This window comes from Triplophysa rosa, linkage group LG15, assembly GCF_024868665.1.
Source record: "Triplophysa rosa linkage group LG15, Trosa_1v2, whole genome shotgun sequence".
NCBI lineage: Eukaryota > Metazoa > Chordata > Actinopteri > Cypriniformes > Nemacheilidae > Triplophysa > Triplophysa rosa.
Genome location: NC_079904.1, coordinates 13,426,914 through 13,452,052, shown reverse-complemented (window position 1 = coordinate 13,452,052; position 25,139 = coordinate 13,426,914). Strand labels below are relative to the sequence as shown.

Here is a 25,139-nt window from a genome sequence, read left to right as displayed (position 1 = left end):
TGGGAGCTGCAGAATATAAACAGTAGTAACTTGCTGACATTTTTAGGAATGAACTAGCACTGAACATGATAATTGTGAATAAAATTACTGAACAGACTTGATTCACAAAAGCAGCAGATATAGCTGAACTAAAAACCTGTAACCTGCATGAAACATCTCAGAAATGATTGTGGTTACTGTGCTTTTCAATGAACAAGGGTTGAATTGTAGATTGAATTGTTATTCCGATTTTGCCCTGCCAGTTTGCATAGTCTGTTTTTTTTCACACCTATTTTGCATGAAGAAGCTGTGGCTTATGTGTATTAAGTGGTTTTTGAGCACAAAATATGCTTGTGCATTTTGATCGCACACACTCTTACACCCATTTCACACAGCACGCGTCAGCAACGCGTATTTTTTTCGGAGCATTCATACCGCATTCATACCGCATGCGTAAGCAACGCGTGCTCTCGGAGCAGAAGCGGCGCGTAAGCAGCAGTGCAGCGATCATTTCGACGGCGAGTCTATTTTTGCTGCGCTTCTCACGCTCAATTAAAGCGACAGTGCATACTTTACGGATTTTTTCAAATCCACATAGATTGATAGGAAAAAGTAACACTTTTACCTTTAAAGCATGTAAGTGGTGTCTAATGTTTTATTTAATGATTTCAAAAACATTGATTTGATTTTGAAAAACACTTTTGCCAGGAGTTTTTGGCTAAAACCACAACAGCACATTTAAAGGATTTAAATAAAGTATATCTTAAATGTTATGCTTATATTGCATATGAAGGAGTGGAAAATGATCGCATTGCGCTGTCAGGGTACTGTCTGAAAGTAACCCAGTCAACATAACCTATCTGAAAAAACAGATAAAACAACATAGACATCATGTTATTTGCTTATATTGCGTATGTGTGAGAGAAAGCGAGCACATTACTCTCCTATGGTGAGTTAACCCTTTAGTGACTTCGTATCCTTCAAAGCACGATGGCTTTTTGTTTATAACTTGTACTACGTAGATCTAAAAGAGCATGAAACTGGCAGATATAACAAATCATAATTATGCAATCTACTTAAAAGGCGCTTTGAAGTTCTGGAAGATATTTTGCTCATTGATGTATTTAAATAACGTAATGCGAAATTGCACAGTGCATACACTGCCGGTGTGAAAGGACAATGGGGGCGTTATGAAACGGGCGTTAGACTCTGTTTCCAGTGATCTCAGTGTCTTGGCTTTAGACCCCCTCACGTCGCATTACATGTCTGTGTTCTCTTAGTGAGAGGGAAAATGGCAAATGAGCACAAGGGAAACGTGAGGAATTAGCTGTATGACTCTGCAGAAATTGCCTGTTCTTCGTATAAATGCCACTTCATTTCTTTGAAAATAACAGGCATGTTTTGTTTTATCAATGATGAATGATTCATCATCTTTTTTATAAGCTGTATTCTAGTTTTATTTTGTTGACAGTAACATGGATATTTACACTTTATTCACTATTTACATCATCTAAATGCATCTCATATTGTATCTCATATCATAATGTCATTTCATTTAACTTTGAAAACTGGAAGCTTGTTGCACTAGAAATGATATTTTGCTAAACAAAACTTGACTTCACTTGAAATGATGATTTTTAATTTCTTTCAACAGTCAATTTGATATTTTTCGTTCACTATATTCTTGTCTCAGATGAACAAAACACTTGCTGCTCTGCAAATGATTAGTTGACAATATGATACATTTGAGTAATTTTATGTTTCCTAGAACTCAGCAATCTTTACATCTGATAAAGAAGCCACCTTTCACTTAAAGACTTCAACACTTAACACACAAACCTCAGTAATGGTGACTGTAAACAAACCGCATGATGTAAAAGATAAGCTTCTGACTTCACCACAAAAACAATACCGGCCGTGATAACAAAAACAATTACAGTAGTTTAACGAAGACAACAAACAGCAAAGCAACAGCCGTAAAGCAGTAGCAGTACAATTTATGCAAAGATGAATTGATTTACAGTTACTAGCTGAATGACAAAAATTAAACTCGGAAGACGAATTCTGGGCAGGTTAGGTACCCATTAATTCATTTTGGGGTAAATCAGAAATTTGGTGTTGATATATCTAGAAAGAAAAATGTGCCTTAACAATTTAATGATTTGATTAAGCAACAATATCAATTTTTTTTGCCCAGCCAGTTATATAAAAGAAGCTAAAAGATGACTGATTTATATCAACTATTTATTTTACGGTATCTCTGAAGTAGATGCTTTCATGAAGAATGCCACAAGAATGTTTTTATATGTGCTTTCATGTTTCAAGTCAGAAATTGTGAAATGATTCTTATTTACTGTTGCCGCCTTTGGAGTTATTTCAGATCAGAATCTAGGGCACATTTTTAAGGCAAGTCTGATTCTGGATTTGCTCAAGATTTGAAGGGGCTAAGCTACATGAGTATGTGGCATTGAAAACAGCTTGAGGCTGTTTCTGGTTGTTTTGTTACTATGTGTGCAGACTTTAAAGGATTTTTAAATGAAACTTTAAAGGAAGTTTACTTTGATGTTAAATAAAAATTAAGTTGAAATAAAGTTACAATTTTAAATACCAAAGTTTGTGAAAATATGAAATATTAACTCCCATAGTTAGTATATAATTTTGCTCATCAATTACACGCAGAATCTGAAAATATTTAACATTTTGTTACCATCATTATTGCGGGGGTGTGTGTAACAGCTTTCTATATGCCATGCATTTAAGATCTGTAGGTCAAAAAATCTGTTCAAACTTTTGTTTCTAATTAGAAAACGTCACGTGTGTACAAGCAATGGTGGTTACTGGAGTAATAAGACAGGATTTACACGAGAGAGAGAATGACAGAGACCGAGCGAGAGAGAGTGACTGAGTGTGGGATTACCTGGGTCCTGCCGAGACATGTCTGCTGAGGAAATGGATAACCTTGGCAAGTTGGCATAGTATCATTACGCTTTAAAAAAACCTGTCTATTGCAAATATTTAATGCAATTATTTGGTCTCCTTCCATGTTCTGCACTTTTGAGTTTTTAGCTTTACTGGATCAATGAGATCTTGGTTTGCCACTGATCACTAAAGCTACACAGGCAACACAACCAAGTGTGTGCAAACAACAGTATATTTTTAACGTATCATTTTGATATTACTTTGGCTTATGTGCTTAAATATATCTGAAATGCAGCTTATTCAGAGCAGTACATCTGCTTTTTTCAACTATACAACACAACTCATGTCAAGGTGTATGGTTCAAACCCTTGTCTGATACCATCGCTGTACCATCTGACCTTTTCTTTTTTGGATTTGTTCCTGGAAAAGGTGGTTCTGAGGAAAGAGGGAGGATGATAGTGTATCATAACTCTCATCCTGGTGCTTGTAAATCTTGCTTTATCATGGTGGGGTTCCATGAATCTGCTTATAAATGGAGCTTAGTTGTTTTGGTTAGATTTTTAACAAGTTCAACACACATTAAATGAATGATTAGTGGCTAGGCTGTTGTTGATGTGTTTGCAGGCTTGTTCAGTTTTCACGTGTTTGTTTTCTGTGAGTCATGCAGGTGTAACAGGTGAGTTAGAGAAAATGAGATGCTTTTGAACTGTGGACAGCCACCTTAGACTGGGAGAGGCTCACGTGAGCTCTGTTAAAAAAACATATATTGTAAAGGGCGGGCGGCACGTGAGGCGTTCCGACTGAATAACACAATGAGTGTACACATCATACACATCAACATGTATCAGAACGGTACATATACCCCAATCTCAAAATAAGAAACTGTATTTGAGCTATTTATAGGTTTTTTATAGTGTAAACAACACTGGTTCTGTGATGCTATCAAAACTACCTGTATGTTTATTTCGGACGTCTCGACACATGGCAACATTGGCTCAACGAATAGCATACGCTGGTTTGGAGCGGGACCTTCACTTCTTCACTTTTGTTTTGGTTGCTGGTTCTTAGTAAATCTAAATTTTCCTCAGCCTCTGACATATAAGCCATGTATTCAAGAAAATATACCTGGTTTACCGTGCTGTACTACTAACCTGTAAAATAGGAGTAACAGCATTCCTCGGTGCACAGACATGGTCATAGAGATAAATCAGACTATCTACTATCTTAGGAAGTTCAACCAGATCAGTTTAAAATGGCATTTTAACATATATGTTAAAGAGATAGTTCACCCCAAAATGAAAAGTCTGTCATGAATAACTCATGACTCGCCTATATGAATGTTAGCAAATGAGATTTCTGGTGCACCATTGACTACCATAATAGAAAAAATTATTATATGATAAATTTTTTTGTTCTGTTGAACACAAAATATTTTGAAGAATTTAGGAAAACAAACCGTTCTGGGGCACATTTTATAACCATTTTAATGGTAGTCAATGGTGCCCAGGAAATCTCAGTTGCTAACATTCTTCCAAATATATTATATTATATATATTATATTCCAAATATTATATAGTTTTCAACAGAACAAAGACATTTTTACAGGTTTGGAACAACTTGACAATAGTAATTCATGACATCATTTTTATGTTTGGGTGAACTATCCCTTTAAGTGAAGTGCACACAGACTTTTTTAGTCATAGTAGGTGCATCAACTAGCCTATTTTCCTCCCCGACTGTACCTACAATCCCAAAATACAATCTCAAACTCGAGCACATAGAACATTATTTTATTCTTGATCTCCACAGAACAAGTTTGAAATTGGTCGTAGTGTCTCTTATCATCTGCAGTGTTACCATAGCACCTATTGCAGTCTGCGCCTTATTGCTGTTGAAAATTTCAAAGAGCTTGAGTCCTGTAGTAGTGTGTGCTTAAGCCCAAAGTATAGTCCGGCTGTCTGCGTCCGCGCGCCACCCGCATGACCTAATTTTTGTCATCAGGAATGTCCGCGGTCGTCCTCATATCCCGTCAGCATGCAACCCAATTTTTGAGACCCTGCGGACGAAACGCCTACAAATGCGCATGCGCGAAGAAATGTTGAATTGGCCGAGTCCACTAGGTGACCTACTGCGCATGTGTCTGTCGAACTCGTCTATCCGCGCTTACCCGCGATCGAGTATGCTCAAGAAACTGTGGACGCATTTGTGCAAGAGTCAGACACAGACGCGGAAAGTCAAGTATACCCGGCACTTTAGCTTAAGTTGTCTACATTTGCCTCTAGAGCTGGGCGGAATGACGGAATATGCCGTTACCGTGGAATAAAATGTCAACCATAAGAGATTTTTCTATTCCGTGTGTTCCGTGGCCATTATAATGAAAAAACATGTGAATTAATGCACCCATAACAAATGAACAAATCAAATATTCTTTAGACCTTCTTTCAGTCTGAAGTTTCGTGATTCGCTCCAGTCAGGCGCATCTCTCAACCACAGTGCTCGTGCAGGGATCTGTGTGTGCATATAAAAAAGCTCATTCTCACGTTTTTCAGAAGTCCGATTGTTTTGTAAAGTTGTTAATATTTTTAATAAAGTTCAACTTTAGGCGAGCCGAGGGGAAACTTGCGTTGAAATGCGCAATGATGCTCGCCGCGTGAGCACTTTGACATGACGCGCCGCAACCCCCCGTTTTGGGAGACGCATGTGGAGTCAACAGAGACTCGCAGTGCAAAGACAAGCGCGAGAATAAAACAAACCTAAAGACAAAGAGTCGCAGCACACTAAAAGTGTGCATCTAGACAGTTAAGAGCGATGAAGACCTACAGTACAGACCCCATGAACACCGTCATATACATGTACTCTCATTGTTTTTGCATATATTCATACTTCATTGTTATACATGTTGTCTATCTTCCTACTGTACAACATATGATATAGCCAGAAGATAAATATAAATAAATAATACATTTGATCAGATTTATCATAATTTTATCATTATCAGAAATTAATTTGATATCTTTAGTACATTTTCATAACTTGCCTACATTATAACTATGGTGAGCATTCAAATGAACTGTAATAAATAAATAAATAAATAAAATTAATCTAAAAAAATGAGGTACAAGATATAGAATTTTAATTGGAGATTGTTACCGTGAAATAAAATTACTCATTCCGTGAAATAGATTCTTGGTCATCCCGCCCAGCCCTATTTGCCTCTAATCCTTACATACTCCTGTGCTCTCTGTCTCCCTCTGGCTGAGATCACGACTGACCCACTTGGCGCGGGTGCCAGTGGTTGGCTCCTCGCCGTTCCTCTGAAAGAGCAAGCCAACAGCCGCAGCAACTTCACCACGGGGCCTCCTGCAGCTGCGCCATGGGGCCCTGCCAGTAGAAAGCCGTATTGCTCAGACATTTTCCTGTCTGTAGACCGCTGGATGTCAGGGTGAACAAAGGGAGCTTTTGTGAGACCCAGGGACAGGGGCTCGAGGCTGAGTACAAGCCCACAGAAGCAGCGCTAAATCTGGGAAATCAGGCCACGGTGATATAAAGCGTCCTGGAGGACAAAATGTGACCTTTACTTAGTTATCATCATACACAAATAATAGACAATACTGATTAGCTCGAGTACCCAGAAGTGACAGCAATAATTGAATCGCAAGAGAGATAATGTGGTGTCGTTCAACTTTTCCACGAAGTTAGGAACCGCTATACATGATTTTGCTGAAATGGAACGTTGTTTTTAAGTTGGATTGGTTACAATTGGATTCTGGGTTTAAAGTCTGTTTGGTTATAGGGGGTGTAGTTAAACCATACATTTAGTTCCAACAAGAGAAAAGCAGTGCTCAACACTATATGGAGATACAATAATAATGTTGTATTTGTTAACATTAGTAAATGCATTAACTAACATGAATTATGAGTTTTTAGCATTTATTAATGTTGGTTAATGTTACTTAATGCCAATATTATTGTTAACTAATGTTAAAGAGATAAAATGAAAGTTTTGTCATCATTTACTTGCCATCTTGTCATTTTAAACCTTTATGACTTTCTTTCTTCCACAGTAACCGAACAGCACTGGCCCCCATTCACTTCTATTGTATGAACACAATACCAGTGCAAGTGAATGGGGGCCAGTTAACAACATTCTTCAAAATATATATTTTTTGTGTTCTGCAGAAGAAAGAAAGTCATACAGGTTTGACATTATAAGAGGGTGAGGAAATATCAGAATTTTTATTTTTGGATGAACTATCGCTTTAACATATACAACTTTTGATTTTAAAAATGTATTAGTAAATGTTCAATTTAACATGAACTTAGATTTAAAGTAGTTAACCCAGAAATGGAAATAATTTATTCCAAACCATTGACTTTTATTCATCTACAGAACGCAAACGAAGATATTCCGAAGAACGTTTGTAACCAAACAACATTAGTCCCCATTGACTTCCATTGAATGGAACATTCCATTGTATGGCGTTTCGCAAAATATCTTCATTTGTGTGCCATTGAAGAAAATCAAATACAGGTGTCGATCCACATGAGAGTAAATAAATTGTCTTTTTTTGTTTTTGGGTGATCTATCCCTTTAAAGGTGTGATGAACTGGGCTTTTTACGTTCAAAAACATCAAAATCAATAAGTAATAGGCTATTTTCTACCCGGGTTTTGAGGCCGGCTTAACAAACGATCAATTTGAATGGGCATTCCGCCATGAAGACTTGGAAGTAAACACCCACTGCTATGATTGGATAGCAGTTTACGTAGTAAACTTAGTTGGAGCCTTCTGTGAATTTGGTTGGAGACGTAATGTTAGGTTACACATTTGCCTTATTCGCACAGGATTAGTATTATCTGGGGACCTCGTGTGATATAAAAATTACCTCCCCACATCTGTATTTCATGTGGCGCATTCGAACGGGATAAATGAAGCCTGTGATTTTACTCAAATTTACTGACTTATTTCCCGGATGTTATGGCAAGGCTTTGCGTATAGTTTGTATAGCCTATAGTTGTATGGTGTTTAATGATATCCGTACCTGTCAACATTTGAGACCCGTGATCGCGAACCGGACATAAGATCACCGCGATCGCAAATGTTACGAGAGTTTCCATGATAAATAAACAAATGGGGAGACTCCCGGTAAATTATGGATATGACCCTGCACCCGAAATAATACCAAAACACTTCAAAACAGCCTCCATTATTTGCAAACGGTGGCTAAAACCTTGAAAAATGATATATGAGCCCGGCAAATCACAGCAATCTCTAACACAGCAATAGTGACGAATAGTACAAATATGTTGTACTCACATAAGATTGCTGCACCATTCCTATCGGATCCAATATTGATGGCACAGCACTGCTTTTTAATTTTAGTCTCTCCGCAAATCCATCGTCAACCTCTGCCTTGTTCACAAAGGAATCCATGGCAATGTTTTACCCACGTGAGCTGGAACCTCTTTATAAATAAACTTCAACCACGCATTACTAATGTCGGAATCCGAAGGAAGGTTATGCAGCGACTGTGTTCTTCCACAACCAGGCACTGACTCCACAATATTTTGCGATCTTTAACAGCATGTTTATTGCTTGCTCGCTCTATCTGGTTTTGCGCATTTTGTGTTACTTCAGTACTGTCATGCTCGAACCAGTGGGCAGGGCTAGAGAAGTAGTCGTTGATATTTTTCTGTGGAGGCGGTGTTCAACTTATCAATATTGATAGGTGCATTCCAGGACCTGGCGTTCGTTGAGCCTGGTGTCAATAACAGTTGTAATTTCAGTAACAAGGGCGTTTTCAGTTCTGACACTTACAGGATATTCGCTTGAATACGATTCCCTCTTATATAACAAAAGCTCGGGTTAAAATTGAGGTCTTAATTCATCGCCCCTTTAATAAACGATGATGTTCATTGTTAGTTTATATTAGCTTATGCATTAACACTCTTATTGTGAAGTGTTACAGGTAAAACAACAAAATAAAACGCAAGGGTCTATTTAAAAAAACAAAAACGCAATACTCATGCCATAAGACGAATATGAATAGATGGTGTAATGGCTTGTGACTGATGCACATACCAGCAATAAATAAAAACGGCAAAAACCAGAACTCGGTCCCTCCTCAATACTCAGATTTATCTGTTGAGTACTCAAGTCATAACCAGAATCTACATCTCTAATACAGATAAGCTTGTCTTCCTATTCCTGTCATTGCAGAAGAGCATTTGGCACAAACTCAACCCTTCTTATGGGTTCTCATGAAACTGTACTGCATTAATGGATAGTGGTATTTCAGTTATGTCAAGTTTTTGGTTTCCATTTAAATGTGAAAGATGTTTTTACTGCTCTGCTGTTCTGGGTTTTGTCTCTCCTAACCTCTTACTGAACTTTTTTGTCTAAAATGATTTATTGAATGCAGTGTGATTACAGTTAAAAAAAAAAAACAGGTTTATGGGTGTGACATTGCGTTGTTTTATGGCTGTTGTCAGTGTTTATTTAAATGCCCGTCTCTCATTCACACCCCTGCGCTCTGTGTGGATATTAGGGAACTCATTAGATAAATGTGTTTACTGCTTATGTCTACTGAACCGTTTCATTTCACTATGCCACCCTGAGGTTTGTGTATGTGTGTAAGACTGCCGAATGAAAATGTGAGTGCTAATGATATCTGTATATTAAACACGCTTTCTTTGTGTTTTGCGACCTGAACTGCTTGTGTCTGCGTCCATTTAGCACTTACATTCATCTATTTTTGGTCTTTGCCAAGCGTGAGCGAAAATTACTTTGTGCTTGTAAAGTTGACAAGGTTTGTAAACACAAATGTTTGCCCAGTTTTGAGTCAAAACAGGCAGGTTTTGCACACTAAACTAGGTTAAAATTTGCCTAGTTCTTAAGCATCCTCCTCACTTCCAAGGGAGCGTATCCAAGCCGTAGCTGGTTTTAAATGTCGACTGTGGTTGCTTATGGATCGATCGTCATGGTAACGGTGACGCAGTCATCCACACTCCCGCCCTGTGCGTGACACTCGACAGCAGACGGCAGTCCCGGCTTCTCTCTGGAGTGCCACTTTTGCATTGTCACTATCATCACTATTGCAAGTGCCACACCCATCAACCATGTTTGTAAAAGCTCACAGATAGAAACCTTTAGTTTAATGGGCAAAGGGAATGTTTCACATGCATAAACCACATTAATAATCAGGGATTTTTTATTTAAACTTGGAAATGAAGACTAAGTTAAATTGTGCTGGTGTATTGGATATACAGTATCATACATTCTGTGTCGTTTCTAGGTCACTAATCAAATGTAAGCACATTTTTTGCCATTGATCACGATAACTTATCGTGTGGCTCGCGAGCCATAGGTTCCTGACCACTGGCGTAAGGGAACTACCCATGAAGATAACACATAAATCATCCATTAATGGAGAAAGTTTACACTGGTTCTAGTGAGAATGCTGAGAACTATGAGGGGAAGAGGAGAGCGGAGTTATAAATAGACACATACCCAAGCATAAGAATCACTGGGCAGCACATTCGAGCACAAGGGGATTCCTTGCCGTGAGATGTATTTGGTGTACAGTAGCCAATCCCTTTTTATAAAATGAGAATATATTGAACACAGATTTGTGTAGTGGCTGAAAATAGTTTGAGATGGGTAGGGTTGGGTATCGTTTGGGTTTTTTCGATACCGGTGCCAAATCAATACTTTTAAAATGGTACCGGTGCCTAAATCGATACTTTAAAAAAAGAGCCACAAAACACTGGTGGATGACGTTAAAGAACAATATATTCTATTAAAAAACACAACACAACAAATTCACAATTAAAGTTTTAAGTGAATGTGAAAAGAGCATGGACACTGATGGACACAAAGATGTTATAGTGTTTACCTTGTTTACCCTCCAGCTAAAACTAAATGTTGACAAAATGTTTATATGCTCTCCTACTTGTAAGTCGCTTTTGGATAAAAGCGTCTGCCAAATGAATATGTAAATGTAAATGCTCACCATGGTTGAATGAAATGTGGGCAGAAAATGAATAAGTCCATTTACAGAGAGCCTTCTAGGCTACATTATATGTGCACACAAACAGTATGTTTATTGAATAGGTATAATTTTAAACAAAACATGCAGTCAGAGTAAAAAGCTTGACAGACTGATGTCTAGAGATCGGACTGACAGATGCTATAAGGCTTTAGTATAGATGCTATAAGGCTTTCACTACTGTGACTCGCTTGTCTTTCTTGTCAAATGTGTTACTGTGTTAAAGAGTAAATATTTTGTGATTTAAAAAATTTTTTTTTTTAAGGTTTATGGAGTGTCCAACAACAAGTTTATGTACATCCAAGTTGTAAAAACACTTTAATTTTCTAATAATAGGCAGTTATTGTTACTTCTTGACTGACTCAAATGATTCGTTCGGCGATTCATCTGTCTAATCTCCTCCTTTCTGTCAGCCCACTCTGATCTGATTGGTCAGATGGTCTAGTCTGCTGTAATTGGTGTACCGCGTGCAGTGTCACAAATGGAACGTAGGCAGGCATTGCACGGAGTGACGCAAATCTGACCCGGAACTGAAATTAGAACGACAGACGACTCGTTCGCGTGATTCAGAGTCGACTCCTTTTTTCCCAAGCCAATAAGTTTGTTATTCGTTCACTTTCGGCTTTACAGCTTGGCAGACTGCTTACATTCACACACAGCAACATTACACACTGCATGCAATGTCATTTTAAGGACATTGCAATAGTTACTCATTAAGAACAAGCTCCACGGCACGCAGCACGCGCTTAGTTGATTTTAAATGCGGGCAACAGTTTTATTGTGATCGCTTGCATTACAGATGTGTCATGAGCGTGTCGAACGTTAGTTTCACTTTAAAACTGGCCTTACGTGGCTGTTGAAGTTAAAGATGATGAATGCTGAACACTCCGAGATTGATGGAGGGAGAGAGAGAGCAAGCACTAAAACGGTTTTTCAGTATGATCAATCAACGGGTCATGTGTGTTCCGATCCGTGGGGCGTGCTCGCGATCATTTGCGACCCCGTTTAACCATAAGATTTGTATTATCAGAGCTTTCCGACTTTTGTTCACTTGAGGGCAAATGTCTCAATCAAAGGCTCAGTCAGTATTTAAGTGGCACCGGATTTCGGTACCCGACCCTAGAGATGGAACACATTGAACATAATTCAATACAGTAAAGAACCTTTCCTTAATACATGCATTTTCTTTAAAATATAATTATTTGCACTGCATAAAATGCTTGTATTACCTGTAAAATGTAATTTAAAATGACTTAACCAATATCTGTGCATAGAGAACAGTTTAATCTAATTGAGAATGAAAATGATTGTCGAATCATAGTTTTTACATTGTAATAGATGTTATGGGATCATTTACCGATAGCCGTATGCTTTGCAGATCTCTTCGCAAAGGGCTTTTCTGGTCGATTGTGTAGATTGCCGCATGAGTAATGGAGAAAATGCTGAAAGAGAATATGAGAGGGAAACTCTGCAGCAGAGGAATTCAGCACATCTATTTTTATCCCGCTTGGTGAGAGTGGTTGCTATGGTATTGCCAATGGGCACCGTTGTCACGGCGTCTCTGTGCATGCAGAGCAGCGCTGAAGATCCACACTGGAGTGACTCACATCCTCAGAGCTTTACTGACCTACATCTGAGAAAACGCACACACACCATGTGTCTGTAGAGACTCCATCTGAGTGAGAATGTGTAGGCACCTTGCATGAATTTATTAAAGTTGAAAAGCATGTATGTGGACAGGAAGAGAAGAGAAAAATCTGCGTTTGGTTACCACTTCAGTTAATGATGTGTGTTACTGTGTGACCAAGTTTGTATTGATATTTTTGGAGAGTTTGAAGATGTTTGTGTTCTGCGATGCAGAAATCACAAGAATTAAAGACGTACAGCAAAATGGAGTTCCATTGAAATTGACTATAATGTTTTTATAGTTTTGTTTTCAGTTTTGTTAATATTTTGAATCAGCATTTATTTTTGTTTTAAATTTTATGTTAAAGGTGTCCTGAACTGGGCTTGTTTATTGTTTTATACTGTTGTATGAGGTCTGCTTATGACATTTGCGTGGTTTTTACATTCGAAAACATCAAAATCAATAAGTAATAGGCTATTTTCTACACGGGTTTTGAGGCCGGCTCGTCAAACGCTCTGTTTAAATGGCCGTGCCGCATTGAAGACTTGGAAGTAAACGCCCACTGCTATGATTGGAAAGCAGTTTTCGTAGTAAACTTAGTTGGAGCCTTCTGTGAATTTGGTTAGAGACGTAACGTTAGGTTACACATTATTAGGACATATCAAGCGATCTCTAACAAAGCAATAGTGACGCATAGTACAAATATGATTTACTCACATAAGATTGCTGCGCCATTCCTGTCGGATCCAATATTGACTGCACAGCACTGCTTTTTAATTATAGTCTCTCCGCAAATCCAGCGCCTTGTTTACAAAGGAATCCACGTGAAATGAAGCGAACAAATGCTCAATGTTTCACCCACGTGAGCAGGAACGTACTTAAAAATAAACTTCAACCACACATTCCTAATATCAGAATCCGAAGGAAGCGACTGTGTTCTTCCACAACCAGGCGCTGCACAATGTTGCAAGTTTGTTGCTTGGTCGCTCTAAATAAAAATAACAGTGAAACAAGTCACTTTTGCACATATGACACGGGGCTAGCCGCCCTCGAGAGCCCTTCGTTAAAGTGACCGAGTTGCCAGATCTTCACAGAAAAAATAAGCAAATAAAGACAAGACAAAAACAAACCATAAAATGCAAATTGTTTATATATTGTAACTTAAAATCTGCAAGATCATTTATTAAGACCTAGGTGCTGAGGGTTTTGGATCTAAGACCAAACGACAAGCATAAAAGTGCTTATTAATAACAAACATGGCAACACAGCAAAAGAGCGCTGTGTGATGGAGCCTTCCGAGCATAAACACAACACAGCGCATATCAGCAGTTTAGTTTAAACTGACGGACAAAACGAATCTTTAGCCAAAAAATATGTCGCTATTGTTACCAGTTTGTCGATCATCACAAATGCGGGAGTGTGTACTGTGTGTGGCTAAAGTTATTCGCGAACCAGTGGGCGGTGCAAGAGAAGTAGTCGTTGATATTTTTCTGCAGAGGCAGTGTTCAACCTATCTATAGGTGCATTCCAGGACCTGGCGTTCGCTGGGCCTGGTGTTAATAACAATTGTAATTTCAGTAACAAGGGCGTTTTCAGTTCTGACACTTACAGAATGTTCGCTTGAATAAGATTCCATCTTATACAACAAAATCTCGGGTAAAAATTGTGGTTTTAATTCATGGCTCCTTTAATTTTATTTCATTTGTTGTTCAAATGTTTTATGTGCTTTTATTTTATTTTTATTTGTTTATTTTTTATTGCTATATAGACGGTTTCATCAGACACACTTGCCTGGCCCGCAGTTAACTTACAATCTGTGTTTAGTTACAATATAACAATTTATTTTATATTTAATTTATCTTAATATTAATTTATATGAACATTTTATTGTATATTAATTGTATCATATTAAACCTGCAGTCGCGCTTCAAGCTTGCGGCGTTTTACCGACGATCGTGAAGGAAAATAAGACGCTTTGTAAACCGCATGGAGACACAGAATATATGTCTGTGCTTACCCCTACCCTTACCCATACCCTTCTCTGTGCTTCACCGTTTATATGAGATAAGCAGCACATGCGTGCAAACTGATTAACTGTTATTTTCATCTCGTTTTTATTAGTTGATGAAAATGTAAGTATATTTTTATTACAGTTTTTGTTATCATGCATTCATTTTTATTTAGTTATAGTCTCGTTTTCATCAGTGAAAACATGTCGTTAACGAATACTTTTCTATGTAGTTTTTCGTCAACGAAATTAACACTGATGAGCTTGTTGTATTTTAACCTGGCGCTTATAGGGCACAACTGTTTTGGCTCACTAGCAAAATCTGTAGATGTTTCAGTCTTAGAAAGAGCAGATGTCACTCTGACCTCAGCCAAGTGAGTTTCACGACTGCTTCAGTGGTTTTGTTTAAACTCATGTCCTTATGAGACACACAGACGTGTTTCATTTTTCCTCCCCTTCCTGAGCTCTTCAATGCAATCCCGCTCATCTTTCTTCACATCCCTGGTTTGCAGTCTTTGATTTCTTTCTCAGCCTGATATTGGCTGTTGGTTGCTTATGGTAAGCCAATCCTGACTCTCTGATTTGCTGCTAGCGAATGTATGGTGAGTAAGGCCACCGCGTGATTGGCTGCCTGTTGAGCTGTGATTAAGTCGCTGTGGAGTAGGAACAGAGAGAGCTAGAAGCAAAGTAGGTCACTGGGTCAACAGGTCAGTGAAGCATCTACTGACATCACAGTTACAAAACCATTTCTCAGCCTACTGAGAACGACACAACCGCTAGGGACTGTCGTACTTCCTCTTTTTCTTTACTCTTACGCTTTTATGTCTGCTTTTATCCTCTTTTCTTCCCTTTTTTCACAAATACTCCCCCTCGTGTTTTTTCTTCCTTGCGCGTTGGTTTATTCATTTTTCTCATACCTTCTTGCACAGGATTATAAATCTTGCTTTTTCTCAAAGTTTATTTTCTAAAATGACTCCTTATTTTAATTTACAGAAAGGAATTATTTGACTTTCCTGCATGCTTCCCCCTGAAGCCCCCTCTCTCTCCACATGTGCCCTTCCACATGTTTTTTTCATAGAATACCCATTCTCCTCCCCATACAAAGAAATCCTCAAACTGGATTCTCAGTATTGTATGGTCAAATGGCATGTTTACGTGTTCATTGCAGAAAGGAATGTTAGGGGTTCACGTCCCTGAATGTTGCTCTGTAAGTTCTATGTAATGAAGCTTGTTGAAGTAAAACTTTTGCATTACAATTAATATGATTCCTATCTGGAAAGCATCTTAATGCCAAATATCGCTAAATCAGAGACTTCTACAAACACGAGGCTGAGGCGTCAAAAAATGCTAAAGGTTATGTGTAGAGGATTTCTATCCTAATTTGTAACCAAACCAACAGATGCTAATGGAATCAAATGGGAATATGATTATACTAGATGAACTGAAACATTTTAAACTTGCTTTTAATTCATGAAAAGTCCTCTTTTCTTCAAAGGCCTATGTAAAGTATTGCATTGGAATAATGACTTGATAAGGTGTGTGTATTACATGTCCTTTTAAAGGGATAGTTCCCCCCAAAATGATAAAATTCTGTATTAATTTACTCACTCTCTAGTTGTTCCAAACCTGTATAAATTTCTTTGTTTGGTTGAACACAGAGAAATATATTTGGATGAGGGTCAAACACTAAAAAGGGTTTAAGCATAAAAACAATAAGTGTAATACTGCTTTAAATTGTTGTTCAAAAGAAAGAAAGAAAAGGTTTTCTGTTTATTTTTGTTTTTCTTTGCAAAAAATAAATATCATACATTTTCCCTGATTAATAGAAGACGCCCACTAAAATGTCATACAGTGTAGCAATCTTGTCAGGCATATTTACAACAAAAATCAATTTATGACATATTAAAAGACTAATTACTTGTACATTTTTAAAAAATGCCACTATCCGAGGTTTTGCCCATTTGTCAATAAGATTTTTTTTTACTAATTTAAAGCACAATAAAATGTTATATGCTCCCTAATTCTTTTATATATTTTAATATGTTCAAGTCAGAATAAGCATGTTGTTTGAATTTGTACATAAATATTGTGTAACATTATTTCAACCATGCAGATTTAGACATTTTATTCTCCAAAAACTTAAAGTAGACCTTAAAGTAGACATTTTACTTACATTTAATGTGCTTTCTATGGATATAAAACACTTTTGTAAATTTCTTTTGATGGGTACATCTTAACGTCTTTGACCCATGAATGCTTGTAACCAAACAGTTCTTTGACCCCCATTGACTACCATAGTAGGAAAATTCACAATGAAAGTCAAAAGTGCCCCAGAACTGTTTACTTTCCTACATTCTTCAGAATATCTTCTTTTCTACATTCTTCAGAATATCTTCTTTTCTACATTCTTCAGAATATCTTCTTTTCTACATTCTTCAGAATATCTTTTTACTTGCGTATTCGGACACATTTCCGAGTGAAAACGAAATCCAAAGGTGGCCGTGGCTTGCGTTTTTAACTGCGAATTGATTGGATGTGTAAAAACAGCTGTTGCATTGATTTTGAAATGAAACTGGCAGCAGACTGACAGTTGAAGGGGAGGAGTTAAGGGATGCCCCGGCCAGAGCCATTGAGAGAGAGAGTTCTGCCAACGGAAGTCCAAAACGCTGGAGCGTCACGTGATTCATGAAGCCTTCAGATAGTTCCAGGAAGTTATGTTTTCTCTTTAAATGCTTTATTTCTTTCATTTTTTATTCATTAAATGGCTTTTATCTTTAAATGGGTTAGAAGTTTACATCAATTGGTCTTTTTAGTCGCAGCTCCTTGCGTTACTAGCCTCCATTGCTGTGAAAAAACTGTTCCATTGGAATCAACGAAGTTGATGCGACTCTCTCTCTCAATGGCTCTGGCCCCAGCCAAGCCGTCTAATTTACGTCATTTGAGATGGATAGTCATTTCAGAGCGGAAGTGCATTTTCAGATTTTAACTGAGGATTATGAGGGTACGTGAATTTTAAAAAGAAAATTACCCACATTGATAAACTATTTACTATAAACGCTGCAATATTTCATAAAAAAATAAGAATTGTAATTTTTTATTTCACTGGGACTTTAAAAATATTTGCGATGAGCTACAGGGATATTTTGCCAAATCCTCTTGGAAACTATGGCTGTGTCAGAAATAGCCCCCTGTACTCTAATATAGTGCACTATTTGGGGGGACATCCATTTTTAGTGGTGTCTGAATTCATAGTGCACATTATTGAGTGGCAGTGCACTCATTCAATCCCATGATGCATCATAATAACGAGTGTACAACAGATGTACACTCGCGGCTAGCTGCTAGCTATCTCGCGATGGCGCCCACAGCATTTCCAGTGCACAGAGTGTCCGAATTTAGTTACTTGTTTTCACCCGCTCCTTAAAGTGGACTATATTAGTGAACTAATGTAGGGAATAGTGAATGAGGGTATAGTGGGCGATTTCGGACACAGCCTATGTCTATAGTTTTATTACAATGTCTAGTTTTTATTTAGTTTATAAAACAAGAATTTTCATCCTAGGGCTGTGTAGTTTCTTACTTTTAATTTACGTTGTGTTAGTTATTCTGTTAGTCATGTTGTGTCTGGTCAGATTGTAGCTCTTTGTATCAGCTTGCCTTTAATTTCCCATTAATGCTGCAGGAGTGGCTTGGAACAGTCTGAATTTGTTGTTATCTCTGTGTGCGAGTGTCTCAGACAGGAGTCAGTAGGATACATAGTTGGTGTTCAATGGGGCGTAACCAGAGGTCCAGACATGCATGTGACAAGACACTGGCTTCGATCAGAATAACCTACTAACATATTATTCTTACTATTGCTTGGTCTTGCAAACACGGTATACTGGAGTTTTCTGTAAGCATTCAATACCTGAAATAAAATATGTAGAGTACATTTAGGGGTGGTTTCCCGTACAGGGCTCAAGTCTAGTCCTAGACTAAAATAAATGTTTGAGCTGTCTAAACTGAAAACAGCTTGCACTAACATATCTTAAAATGTATCAGTGCCATTGTTTTGTCTAAAAATGCACACAAGTAATGTTTTTTGTAAGGCATGTTTGTTAAAACTATTTAAATGTCCTAATTTAACTAAAACCTAGTCCTGGTTTAATCTAATCCCTGCGGGAAACCGCTCCCTAGAGTTTTGTGGATGCAGTGCTATCCCACAAGGCATTGCATGCAACTTGAGCTTCCGTATCCAGTGTTATAGATGACCCAGAAGTAATTACAGCCACAGCTTTTGTGTCTTAATCATTTTTGCACGGACTAGCACATAAGACAACCTTACAGTTATGAAATATAACATTACCATTATAAATGTTTATTACAACATGATGACTATTACTGTTTAGAGTAAAAAATAGTAGATTGTACTCAATATTTTGACAGTATTTTGTGTAAATATTTATGGACAACATAATTTTCTCTACCAATGTTCTGCCCCCTCAGAACTACTTGATTTCTTTGCGTCAGCATCCCTCTCAGGTCCATGTGCATCTTTGCATTTCACCAAACAAATAAAATTACTATATTATAATAGCAAAATGAACTCTGTTACTACATAAACCATTTACATTTAAAATTAAATCTAGACATTTGCACATATGTTTCTGGTGTAAGTGTTTATGACGTTTCCGGTTGATCCAATTTTGGAAGGCGGTTCGTAGTTGCGTGTGATGTTTATTTGAACTTCAAAGAATGTGTGGGTGCATTGAGGAATTTGTGTTCGTGCATTTTCACAGATGAATTTTGTATGAAAATGAACCACGCCAGAACTGTTGCTCATAGCGTGTGGTAACGGATAAGGCATGGGAACTTCTGCCATTAGGATAATCTCTGTGATATTAGTTTCTTTTATATGGTTGAAATGGCCTTCAAGTACAAGCTTGTAAACAAGTTCAACTGACTGCTTCTGGCAAGAGGGCAAAGACGGTTATGTGCTCTATCATTTTATGAGTAGTAATGAAAACATGTGTTTTTCTGTCTGAACGCTTTTCTTATTGCAATGTGCAAAAACAAACATTGCAGTGGGTACAGGAATTTTATCAGTGGTGTTGTGGGAGACTCGGCACATTTGTGAAGCCTTAGCCAATGGACATTAGACTTTTGATTGAATATCTTCAGACATGCACTTTTGGCCATGTTCGTCTTATAAGACTGAACTTTGAATAGCTCAGCTGTTGGTGCGTGTCACTAGCAACACCATGAATGTGGGTTCGATTCTCAGAAAACACGTGAATGAATAAAATTTGTTGGAATACAAATGCTTTTTAGTAGCTTTGTATAAAATCCTATGCTAAATGTAAAATCGAAATAAACTAGCACATCCGTTTCATTCTGAAATGCAGCAGACACAGAGGAGCCGAGCCACACACTTCTTGTCCCATCAGATTAGTGAAGCAAAACCCATTGTGGTAATGTATTAGATTTAGACCCTGTATATGATGCCATATTGTAGATTATTTCTTAAGGTTGAACAGTTTTGGCATAAGGTCATAAATAAGTCATCATGTTTGGAATGGAGGTGAGGTTTGTAAGACTATGTGGTTTTAGGTGGCATGTTTTCCTACAACTTGACAGCCTAGCTTTGCATATTCTGATGCTCTTTATTTTTTATACGCAAGATCTATGTTTTGATAATCATTTTTATGTCATTGGAGCAATGTTTTGATAAAGCCGTTAGTTTAGAGAAAAGATTTCTGGTGTTTAAAGGGCATTGCAGCTAAAACCCAAAATCATGACTTGAGTCAGCTTTGTTTCTTATGTCCTATAGCCCACAAGAAAACTGTTCCTGCGCAGAACTTCACAGGAACACATTTCGGAAACCCATTTTCAATTAATTCTGCAAAATCGTTTAAACATAAAACAGAATTTTATGCTGGTAACAAACGATGTTAAGGACACTTGATAGGTCTCAAATAGTACGTTTTATGCATGTTCAGTACCCTAGGGTGAAATCAACACATGATGACTGTACTCACACTTATGCTCAATGGAAATATTCATAATGTCATTTTTTTCCCTGTTTTCCTAACAGGTTTCCATTTTTGTTTTAGAACCGACATTCGGCATGCATGATGTTTTGCCACTTCCAGGCATAATTTCTTGTTAAATTGTAAATGTTCATGAAACGTATTTATTTCAGTCAACAAAAACTATAAAGTGACGAGTTGCTCTGCATATTGGTCAGAAATATTATATATAAATATGTCCTATAGCAGGAAAATAAAAAATATGCATAGGAATTATCAAATGTAAAATATGTGATCCTGATGTGCATCGATCTGTTTTTATTTGCAGGCAGCTACTGCTAACATGTGGTACCTTCAGTCTCGCACCCGACGGAAATCACATGCACCCCACTGGGGTCCACAGCAGGATTTTAAACCTTGACCTTCAGGTGCTCACAGAGACCTCTGACTGAACCCGCATACAACAATATTGATATTCAAACGCATCTATCTAGTCCACCGGCTGACCCTACATCCCGTGACCTTACAACTCCTTATATAGAGAAAGCAGAGCTGGAGGTAAGTTTGCTTTGGAATGGATCATTAAATTGTGCTCACACTCATGCATCGTTATACATTTATTGATTTATTAGACACTAATATTCAAAGTGACCTATAAATGAGGACACGTAATAGCAATTTATCCTAGAGGAGCCGACAGTACTAGCAATACCACAGTGCAGAACACTGTAGTATTAAAATTTTTAATATGTGATAATAAGTGCCTATCAAATCAAATGCATTTATAGTTGATGAATTAAATGCTGGTTTCTTTTGTTTCTTTGTGCCTAGGTTAATATACAAATGTCTACCTCACGCTTAAAGGTCCTCTCTCTACATCTGCAACCTTGAACACGCTACAAAAATGACTTCCAGCATAGACCGGTGAGCACTCAACTAACCCTATACACTTCAGTTTGAGTTTTGTTCTGTTAACAATAGCCACATTATTTGCTCACAATTGTTTTCTGAATAATCAGTAATATTCAGAATCATATAACAGAGAGACCAAGACCACCGTTCCTGTCCCATCTCCATAAAAGCATTATTTGCTTGACACCACTACCATGGTTAAATTTATATCCGATGCACAGACCGCTTATATAAAATCTTAACATTATGATCATAAGATAGCATTCCTCCTAACACGCCAAAATAACACACCTATGGTCGGTTACTAAGCAACAAGAGTGAAATGACCTGCTCTAGCTCGCCTGGATTTTTCTGACTGGTTGGGCCTGTTAAGTGACAGCGAGATGCGCCATTGTACGACAGTGGTGTGGAATTTTTCAAGATAATCCCGGGATTACCTCCACACTGAACAGAGCCGGAGCTCCATTTTCCTCTCTCGCAGGATTCAAAGTGAAGTAACATGGAGAAAGCACATCCGGTCAAGAACAGGAACTTAAGGCACAGCCATGGGGCTTTCACAATCTGTATTTGTTTACCTTCTCCAATGAATCTTTATAAGAAACACTCATCTCTAAGATTATATGAACCGTGAGTGGAAAGGTGGCATGGGGCACACGGTCGTGTTTAAGCACGGATTGGTGGAGCTCAATGATTTAATGCTTTTCAGTTTTGTTTTAGCTTGACATGGCTTCCAAAACATGCACGGTGTTGTGATGTGACCAAAGACGTGCATGTAGACGGTTCTCCAAAAAAAGGCTGTTTATCCCCAGGACAGTTATAAAAACCGCTCTCTTTTGATTTAACGCTCATGCAATCTTTAGCAATTATAGTACATTTTATAGTATTATTGTACACTGTAATTTTCTTAATCGTGCTTTGTAATTATAATTGAAATCCGTGTTTACTTTCAAAAGTTTATTATAAGGTTAGTAATTATGCACTTATTTCTGCCCCTGCTGAAGGTGATGAGACAGGACTTACCTGCTATACAGTCAATCAAAGGTGAATCTACCAAGCCCTTGACGTGCCAACAGATATATTTAGACTTCACATAGCATCGGCACTTAATGTGATTGCATTTAATATCTGCAAAGACAGTCATAGTCTGAAAGTCAAAGTTTAGTGTTCCATCACGTTTTAGTTACAGCATCAGGGTTGCCAGATCTGCATAATAAAAAACATCCCAATGGTTAATCAAAACAAATTCAAAACTAGCCCAATGAGCCCACTCTAAAAGCCAAAACTCAAAAATATGCCACTACTATACTTAAAGGTCAAATGTGTAATTTTTTGAAGGATCTATTGACAGAAATGCAATATAATATACATAACTATATTTCCAGAGCTATATAAAGACCTTACATAATGAAGCGTTATATTTGTATTACCTTAGAATGAGATATTTCTATCTACATACACCGCGGGTCCCCTTACATGGAATTCGTCATGTTGTTTCTACAGTAGCACTAAAAGGACAAACTGCTCTACAAAGCGTGTTTCATAAATATGTTATCTCCTTCAGCAAAGAAGCGAAAACGTGACGACATCTTAGTCCTGTGTCAGCCACCGTAGTGCTTTGAAAGAGAGAGGGGAGGTGTGGAGGGAGCCGTTGGTTGCAATTCGCAACCTCATGACTAGATGCCGCTAAATGCCATACACTGGACCTTTAAAATACCATAAAATTAAAATAATCTTTTTTCATAAATAACTCCATCTTAAATTATAAATGAAAATATTCTTCACTTGTATCCCGCAAAAAAAAACCCACAGACACAGTTTAAAAGTAACCCAATTGTGTGGGTAAACCGTGGACCTGGCAACCCTCCCAGAGATTGATTGGGTAGTTCCAAGTTGGGTAGTTTCTAGTGTTATTAATAAAATAGCCAAAAGTAAGCTTTAAGTTTCCACATTTTAAGGTTATCATTTTTGGTGTTACTTTCAAATATGTCAATATGTGATTTAGTTAAGACACATTTTTCCATCCTCTCCACACACACATTTGACACTTTCCAAACACCATCCGACAGCAAGTTGGGTGAAGCTCAGCCTGTAACAGCGTGACTCCTTTTGAGTAATTATAGTTGTCAAATTTGGCAAAATCTTAAGTACTTACATTTGCCAAGTCAAGCAACAAGACGTCAACGTTGTGACTTGAGTCTCAAGTCCACGTTTCTGATATCAACTGAACATTTCTTTGAGCATATCTAGGCCAAGCGTGTGTTCAACAGTTCAGGGCTGCTTTAAAAGCCCTGGAATACAAGGTACAACTATGCATCGGCTTAGCAAACACATCTTTAATGGGCCATGCTGCAGCTCAAATGTTTTCTCTCGATAATTGTCAATACCAGAAATTCACTTCTGTTTGTAATCCGTATTGACGTCTGAATCATCTATATTGCATTGTTGTGGTCACATTGTTTGTGTGTTTGCCCCACAGAAATAGGGAATATGGCGGAATAAAAAGCAAAAAGCTGTTTTCTGTTTTTCTCTCACAACACAAACACTATTAAAGTTAATGATAAGCCATCGAAAGCCTTTGCACATCCTCTCTCCGTGCGTGTCAAAGAGAGCAGTGACACTGTAACCGATAAGCGCTGCATTGTTTCCATTGCATAAATGACACTGTAGGTGAGGTCTTTATAAAATGGCACAATTTGTTACATCTTATCTTATATAGTTGAATGTTGAGCTGTTACGGTGTGAGAGGCGTAAAGTAGTCAGATGGAGGTTAGAAGGTGGACTTTGTAGGCAGAATGAAAATACCACCCTCCGCATGTGTTGTGACTAATAGACCTGTTTGTGCCTTCACAGCTGTCACAGCCCTTCATTTTCATTTTAACAGTAAATGTGTGTAGGGTCCGCGAGTTTGTGCCTTATAACCCTGCGGAGGGTCCCTTAAATACAACTACTTTAAGCTGCAGGGCAGGTGAGGAATGGGGTCATTCGAGGTTGTTAGCCGATACGTGTGCTTTTATGGTGGCAGCGTGTCACGCACGAGTCTACCACGGCTGATGCGGTGACGCATTTGGTGGCCATTTATTAAACTCTGAAACTGCGACTAAATCAATGGGTAATTTGTGCGTAATTGGATGGTAGCTTCAGAGGTGACAAAGATGCAACCAATCTGTGTTCAAAGAATATTTTACCTCTTTTGTTTGTGACGTATGAATGGAGTGATTAAAGAACATGATTTACACATTTACTTCTCCATATTATCAATTATTAATGGTTAACTTCATGGGGTCAATCTTCTTTTTTGTAATTTTCTTGTCACTTATTCAGTTCATATTCCAAAGTGAATGTGAAAATACACTGTTGTTTCCTTGTATTCCCAGCTAACAGGGAACATTCTCTGAAGGTTTTAAAAGGATTTTTGCTAGGGATGCACCGACACTAGGGGTGCTCCGATCAGGATTTTTGAGGCCAATCCTCGATCACTGAAAGCTGTATCGTCCGATCACCGATTACAGAAGCTATTTGAAGCTTTCTTAGTAGCATTATTTATTAAACTATATTTAACAACAATGTATATCAAGTATTCAAATTAAGAGAAGGGAAAGTCTCATGAATTGACAATTGAATATTGGCAAGTGACATATT

General features: G+C 37.8%; 1 protein-coding gene across 4 annotated transcripts in view; it reads left to right on the top strand.

Moving 5' to 3' along the window:
• clocka (clock circadian regulator a) overlaps positions 1 to 25,139 on the top strand; it is a 65,260-nt gene that overhangs the window by 20,474 nt on the left and 19,647 nt on the right. For all 4 annotated transcript variants that reach the window (XM_057352579.1, XM_057352575.1, XM_057352577.1 and 1 more), the window contains exons 3-4: positions 20,917 to 21,146; positions 21,420 to 21,512. In XM_057352579.1, the coding sequence (XP_057208562.1) occupies positions 21,493 to 21,512 (20 nt within the window). In that variant the 5' untranslated portion in view covers positions 20,917 to 21,146; positions 21,420 to 21,492. The remainder of the gene's footprint in view (positions 1 to 20,916; positions 21,147 to 21,419; positions 21,513 to 25,139) is intronic.